Source organism: Tarenaya hassleriana, unplaced genomic scaffold, assembly GCF_000463585.1.
Source record: "Tarenaya hassleriana unplaced genomic scaffold, ASM46358v1 Cleome1, whole genome shotgun sequence".
NCBI lineage: Eukaryota > Viridiplantae > Streptophyta > Magnoliopsida > Brassicales > Cleomaceae > Tarenaya > Tarenaya hassleriana.
In genome coordinates, this window is record NW_010960187.1 from 7772762 (window position 1) to 7780422 (window position 7661).

Genomic DNA, 7661 nt, shown 5'->3' on the forward strand with positions numbered 1-7661 from the left:
GCAGGAATGAAAGCAGGCCTCAATCTCATCGTCATCTGTCCAAAAAAAAGTGTCAAACGTTGTATAGAGACCCAAAACAATGAAATATTGAACTGTGAATGCATCCATATATACACATATACAAACATATGAATATGTACACGCATCCATATATATATATATATGATTCATAAGAGTAGTGGAAGAGAAAGAATATTACTAGGGTTTGGTTTCTTGGTGAGGCCGGCGCAACGAGAAGTAACACAATCGATCTCGCATTTCAGCGCGGAAGATTGATCGTCATCTGCATGAATGGCTGAAGAAGGAGAAGGAGAAGAAGGACTCGGAGCATTCTCGTGATTCTTGCACTCCAATGCGCAAATTTTCGGACACTTGAAGAACGAAAAGGGCTGCCTTTTTATGCATCCACCCATACAATTTTTGTAACAATCCTCGAACGACGACGGCTTCGCTTCTGTCTCGGTGACAAGTGTCGTGCACCCGACGATCATCACCATCATAGTTCATGAGTAGCTTCAGATCAGAGAAACTATTACGGATATAATATACAGACCCATAACAGAAAAAAGGGCCCAGCTTAAAAGCTCATCTGATTATGTGAGTAACAAAATCAGTTTGGGAGAAAGATAGAGGCGAGAGGTTGAAGACGGAAATCTGTTGGAACAGATTTCTTCACGCTTTTTTCATTCTGTGTAAATTTGTTAGAAAGCTGTTAGGAATTTGTTATTTCTTCTGTATATAAAAACCCATGTACAGATTCATTTGATCAATAACAGAGAAATTTTTTTTTTCCACTGAAATGGTATCAGAGCTTTTTCTCTGATTTCCTCTTCTTTTTTTTTTCATCGATTCATTCGATCGTTTTCCCGGGAATCTTCTGTCTTTCGTTCTTTTTCATGGCGGAAGAACTTCCTGCGCTCATTCCCCCGGCTGCTGTGATTGCTCCGGCTCCTTTCACACCGACATTCGACATTCCCTACTATCTCTCCAACTCCGACAATGGTGGTGTGGCTCTGGTCACAAAACCCTTAACCGAAGCTGCTGATTTTCCCTCATGGATTCGGTCTTTTCGCATGGCCCTTGAAGGTCGGAACAAGCTCGGCTTTGTCGACGGTTCTCTACCTGAACCTGCTGAAGAAGATCCTCTCCATCGATTCTGGGTTCGCAACAATGCCATAGTTGCTGGTCGGATAATGAACTCAGTGGCTGAGCAACATTGCTCAGAGTCTCCTGTATGTCGAGACTGCTCAGGATATGTGGCTGTTCCTTGCCAAAAGCTACCAACAAAGCAATGCTCCGCGCAAATATCGCATCAAGCAAAAATTGCGCAACCTTCGTCAAGGTTCGTTGGATGTTGCTTCTTATTTTGCCTCCATCTTCGCTGTTTGGAAAGAATTTAGATCAGTTCGTGCCAATCACACCTGCACCTGTGGCCGGTGCACCTGCTCTCTTTCCAAACGATGGAACGATGAAGACGAAAGTGACTTCGTCATTGATTTTCTTTTTGGACTCAATGACGACTATGAGAATGTTCGTGGCCGTATTCTTGCCATGGATCCTCCTCCGGATGCTCAGACGACGTATAATCTTGTTATTCAACAAGAACAACAGCACTTGATCAAGTCTTCCCAGCCATCTGATGCTGTCATCTTCCAGGCAACAGCTTCGTCCCCACCAGAGGCTGTAACTGCTGTCACAGCTACGTCTTTTAAAGGCAAGCAACGTCCTCTTTGTTCACATTGCGGTCTTTACGGGCATACTGTGCAGTGCTGTTACAAGCTTCATGGTTACCCTCCGGGTTACCGAGCTCCGAAGTCTAGTGGACCCAATACCCCTCGGAATCCTACTCGCCAGCAGCAGTCTAAACAGCCAATTCACTTTGCCAATTTGGCTACGGACTCTGCTCCTCTGGTATGTTCTGATGTGGATAAGATGTCATTTGCTCAGATTCAGGATCTTTGTTCAAAGATTACCAATCGTCTCAAAAATTCTGGTGGGACTGTTACTGAGCAAGGTGCTCCTGATCCTGATGCTGGTACACCTCTGTTCCTCTCTGCTTTTGTTTGTCATGCTGCTTCTGTTACAGGAGATTTTCGCAATTCCTGGATTATGGACTCCGGAGCGTCTGCTCATGTTTGTTTTAACAAACATCTTTTCTCCGACCTGACGAACATCCTTCCAAGTACCGTCACGTTGCCCACTGGCCTGCAAATTTCAGTAACTCAGGCCGGCAGTGTACCTCTGAATGATCATTTGATGTTGTCAAACGTTCTTTATGTCCCGTCTTTCACCTTTAATATCATCAGTATCAGTTCCTTACTTCGCAGGACTGATCTCTCTTGTTTGTTTTCTTCTGGTTCTTGCTTCATTCAGGAACTTTCTCGGGGATCGACGATTGGGAGGGCTAAGCTTTTACATAATCTGTACTTTCTTGAGTCTGATTTTCAGCATGTTCTTTGCTCTTCTGTTTCTGTTAACTCAGTTGTTGTTGATCCTTCGCTTTGGCACTCTCGTCTTGGACACTTGTCTTATCAGAAACTTAAATCAATGACGACTTCCCTTTCTATTTCGTCGTTTAAAGTTCCTTCTCATTGCCGTATTTGTCACTTATCTAAACAACGTCGACTTCCTTTTCTATCTAATAATCATTTATCTAAATTCCCTTTTGATCTGATTCATATAGACATTTGAGGTCCCTTCTCTGTTGTTTCCCATGACGCATATAAATATTTTTTGACAATAGTCGATGATCACTCACGGGTAACTTGGGTATACATGCTACGGAGGAAAAGTGAGGTTCTGGAAGTTTTTCCACGATTCCTAAATCTGATCGAAACGCAGTTTTCGCAGAAAGTAAAGGCCGTTCGGTCGGACAATGCACCAGAATTGTCGTTTGATTCGTTATTTCACTCGAAGGGTATCGCCCATTATTTCTCTTGCGTGCAGACTCCTCAGCAGAATTCAGTTGTCGAGCGCAAGCACCAGCACATTTTGAACGTAGCTCGGGCTCTTCTGTTTCAAGGTAACGTTCCTCTGCATTTCTGTCTGATTGTATAAGGACGGCTGTTTTTTTTATTAATCGGACGTCAACCCCTCTTCTGTCTAACAAATCGCTGTATGAATTGCTGAAACGAAAGGCCCCTGATTACTCTTACCTTCGAGTTTTTGGATGTTTGGCATATGCTTCCACACTCGTCTCAGAGAGGCATAAGTTCTCGGCGAGAGCTCGGGCAACGGTGTTCCTTGGCTATCCGTCAGGCTACAAAGGTTACAAGCTCCTTGACCTTGAATCTAATTCTATCCTTATCTCTCGAAATGTCGAGTTTCACGAAAATATCTTTCCATTTCAATCTGATATCTCCATCGTCCCTGATAGTGTTTTTCCAGAAACCATCCTGCCACTTCCGATTTATTCTTCGCCTGAACCTCATATTATTTCACCACCTAGCCCACCTTCCATTTCTGTTTTAAATCCATTACCCAGCCCATCTGACAAAGGCCCAATACCAAGCTCATCAGATTTAAGCCCATTACTCAGCCCATCTGATTCTGTTCCAGCTCACATTCCTCAGCGTAACTCATCTTCATCTCCTTCCAATCGACCAAGCGTTCTGCCAAACCACCCTCTTACCTAAAAGACTACCATTGTTTCCTCTTGAACAATGGCTTCTCATCTGAAAATTTTAACTCTGTCTACCCAATTTCTTCGGTTTTATCTTATTCTCGACTCTCAGGCCCGTATCGCTCTTTCATCCTTAATTCATCTCTTTTTTCCGAACCTAAATCCTTTAAGGATGCTGTAACTGTTGCGGCTTGGCGGAACGCTATGGACACGGAGCTCAACGCTTTGGCAGAGAACAGAACATGGTCCATCGTTTCCTTACCCCCTGGTAAGCGAACCATAGGGTATCGTTGGGTATACCGAATAAAACGAAAATCAGATGGATCTGTTGATCGCTTTAAGGCGAGACTGGTTGCCAAGGGTTTCACACAGCAGGAAGGCGTGGATTTTCTTGACACTTTTTCTCCGGTTGCGAAGCTCGTCACAGTTAAACTCATCCTTGCGCTTGCAGCCATCAAGAACTGGCCTCTGTATCAACTGGATGTGACGAACGCTTTTCTTCATGGCACACTGGATGAAGAAATTTATATGTCCTTACCTCCCGGGTTTACTCCTGCTAATGGCACATCTCTGCCTCCGAATCCGGTATGTCGTCTGCATAAATCTCTTTACGGTTTACGTCAAGCCTCAAGGCAATGGTATCTCACCTTTGCTAAAGTACTGCTTGCTGCCGGATTTGTTCAGTCTCAGGCTGACCATACACTTTTCGTCCGCTCTTCTGGCAATTCGTTTGTTGCCTTATTGGTTTATGTAGATGATATCATCATTACTGGGAATGATGCTGCTGGTATACAGAATCTTAAATCCTTGCTTCATCAGCAATTTCATGTCAAGGATCTTGGAAAATTGCAGTTTTTTCTGGTTTAGAAATTGCTCGATCTCGTCAAGGAATCTCTGTTGGGCTGCGGAAATATTGTCTGGAGCTAGTAGAGGATGCTGGATTGCTTGGTTCAAAGTCAGCCTCTACTCCTTTAGATCCCAACACACGCTTGTGGAAAGACGCAGGGGAACCTCTGTCTGATATTACGAGTTATCGCAGGCTCATTGGAAGACTGTTGTATTTGACGATCACCCGGCCTGATATCTCGTTTGCTGTGCACAAGCTAAGTCAATACTTATCTTGCCCGACTTCTGACCATCTTAAGGCTGCTCAACGTGTAGTTCGCTATCTGAAAGGTAACCCTGGACAAGGTCTCTTTTACTCAGCAGATTCGGCAATTTGTTTGAAAGCCTTTGCAGATGCGGATTGGGCATCTTGCCCAGACTCTCGGCGCTCGACCTCTGGCTTCTGCGTTTTTCTCGGAGATTCCTTAATCTCTTGGAAAGCAAAGAAGCAGTCAACCGTCTCTCGGAGCAGCACAGAGGCTGAGTACAGATCTTTGGCAAATGTCACATGTGAACTAGTTTGGCTGCAACATTTACTGGATGATTTGCACGTCAAGGTCTCTTGCTCAGCTGCTCTATTTTGCGATAATAAGTCAGCTATTTACATTGCTTCAAATCCGGTATTTCACGAGCGTACCAAGCACATTGATATCGACTGCCATCTTGTGCGGGAAAAACTGAAGTCTGGCTTTCTTCGAATGCTGCATGTCTCTTCTCATCACCAGCTTGCGGATCTTTTCACGAAACAGATGCAGCCTGCCTTGTTCTCTGCTCTCTTGCAGAAACTTAATGTCTCAAGTCTCTTTCTTCCGTCCGTGACTTGAGGGGGGCGTATTACGGATATAATATACAGGCCCATAACAGGAAAAGGGCCCAGCTTAAAAGCCCATCTGATTATGTGAGTAACAAAATCAGTTTGGGAGAGAGATAGAGGCGAGAGGTTGAAGACGGAAATCTGTTCCAACAGATTTCTTCACGCTTTTTCATTCTGTGTAAATTTGTTAGAAAGCTGTTAGGAATTTATTATTTCTTCTGTATATAAAAACCTATGTACAGATTCATTTGATCAATAATAGAGAAAAAAAATTTTCCACTAAAAAAACAAATCCATGAGATCATCATATAGATTGATAGGGTCTTGTTTTTGGTGTTAATATGTGAGATATCGAGCCATTGTTTAAAGATTTGGTAAGTAAAATCTTTCATGGATTCGTTCCCAACAAAAAAAAAAATCTTTCATGGAGATTACTTACTCTAATTGGAAAAGCCTGAAATCCAAGCAAACTTTTCAGAAACAGGAATTTGTTTTATTCGAGATTTACAAAAAAAAATTCCCTACCATATATGACCATACACATGCACAGCATGACTAGGTTTATTAGAAAAACGAATGGGCCTGTATGGGCCGACAGGGCCGAACCTAGCATGTTTAACATATGGGAATATTTTGGTCAATTAACTAGCATTCCGCGTTTCGATACGCCCAAGACATGCCTTAGCCGGCGAGGACTATTATTTCCAAAGTTTGGGAAGTCGAGATAAATTCCCCTGCCCCGCAGCCCACTGATATTCACATAGAACATCGACAAGCAAACATATATTTATATAGATAATCGAAACTGGACCGAACATCGTGTGGCTTACACACGTTGAGTGCAGGGACGCACCTTAAGTAAACCGCATAGGATAATACCATCTCCAAAGGTTATTATAATAATTTTCGAGAATCTCCGTCAACAAGAGCGAACCATAGGAACTACCGAACTAGCAATCAGATTTTTCGTCGGAGCATCGGCGGAATCTGCTTCTGAAGCTTTTCCTCCCGCCGGAGCGAGTCGTAACTCAGCGTCCGAGTTGAGCCACCATGGGCCTGGTGGACATGGATTCCATGGCTGCCTCGATTGGCGTCTCCGTCCCAGTCCTCCGCTTCCTCCTCTGCTTCGTCGCGACGATCCCCGTCTCGTTCATGTGGCGACTCGTCCCGAGTCGACTCGGAAAGCACATCTATTCGGCTGCGTCGGGTGCTTTCCTCTCTTACCTCTCCTTCGGCTTCTCCTCGAACCTCCATTTCCTCGTCCCGATGATGTTAGGATACGCTTCCATGGCGATTTATCGACCCAGGTGTGGCATCATCACGTTCTTTCTAGGGTTTGGTTACCTCATTGGATGGTAAATTTTCTTTTCTTCTCCAAAAAATTCGACTTTTTTTTTAATGTTTGGATCAGTAATGAAGTTGTTCTTCCTGTTGATTGAAATGTGGGTTGATTTGATTATTGGGGCAGTCATGTCTATTACATGAGTGGGGATGCTTGGAAAGAAGGAGGAATCGACGCTACTGGTACTCAGAATTTCCATAATGTTGTTTAACATTTTTAGGTGCTTTGCTGTGATGATTTTTTTATGTGGTCTCGGATGAACTGAAATTACTTGTGGATTTTGTATAATCAAGTGTTGTGATTTCAAATTGAGTTGGTTCAGCTTTACTAAGTACTTAAACTCGATTCACTCTTGTTCTTGGGAGATTGAGATGAGTTTGATTTGGCAGGAATACATTGTTGGATTGCAGATCTGGTTAATGGAAACATGATATGCCCGTTTACAAGCTCTCGATAAAAGTCCCTGATCTTTCCAATTGTGTTTTTACGCTTAATATTGTATCAAATTCTGTGTAGTTCTTACATATAAGAGTAGAAAAGTTCAAAGTTGAGTTGGTCAGCTTCGCTAGTAGAAGGTTGCTTGTGTTCTTGGACGTGGCAATGGATATGGTTGATACAAAGACAATGTTGAATCATAGATCTGGGTAATGTTGAATCCCACTTGCTCCTGTTTGAGTTCATAACAAATGGAATTCCATGTTCCTTTTATATGTTTGTGTTCCATAGCCTTTGTGAGGAAAAGTATCTATTTTTCCTTTCACGGTGATTGCAATCATCTTTGATTTGGCCTTTTTTTTTAATGTTTTAGGAGCCTTGATGGTGTTAGTGCTGAAAGTTATTTCGTGTGCAATAAATTACAACGATGGGATGTTGGAGGAGGAAGGTTTGCGTGAGGCTCAGAAGAAAAACCGTTTGATTCAGATGCCTTCACTTATTGAGTACTTTGGCTACTGCCTCTGCTGTGGCAGGCACTTTGCTGGCCCGGGTTAGATGAAGAA

At 43.2% G+C, this 7661-nt stretch overlaps 2 protein-coding genes across 2 annotated transcripts in view; one reads left to right on the forward strand and one right to left on the reverse strand.

The window, feature by feature from the left end:
* The window catches only part of LOC104818205, a 604-nt gene extending 103 nt beyond the window's left edge, over positions 1-501 (reverse strand). The window contains exons 1-2 of the mRNA XM_010547692.2: positions 200-501; positions 7-35 (exon numbers count right to left, since the gene is read on the reverse strand). Coding sequence (XP_010545994.1) covers positions 7-35; positions 200-500 — 330 coding nt within the window. The 5' untranslated portion in view covers position 501. The remainder of the gene's footprint in view (positions 1-6; positions 36-199) is intronic.
* Positions 502-6240: 5739 nt separating this feature from the next.
* Positions 6241-7661, forward strand: part of LOC104818214 (lysophospholipid acyltransferase 1) — a 3400-nt gene continuing 1979 nt past the window's right edge. Inside the window, exons 1-3 of the mRNA XM_010547703.2 lie at positions 6241-6676; positions 6790-6845; positions 7472-7631. Coding sequence (XP_010546005.1) covers positions 6372-6676; positions 6790-6845; positions 7472-7631 — 521 coding nt within the window. The 5' untranslated portion in view covers positions 6241-6371. The remainder of the gene's footprint in view (positions 6677-6789; positions 6846-7471; positions 7632-7661) is intronic.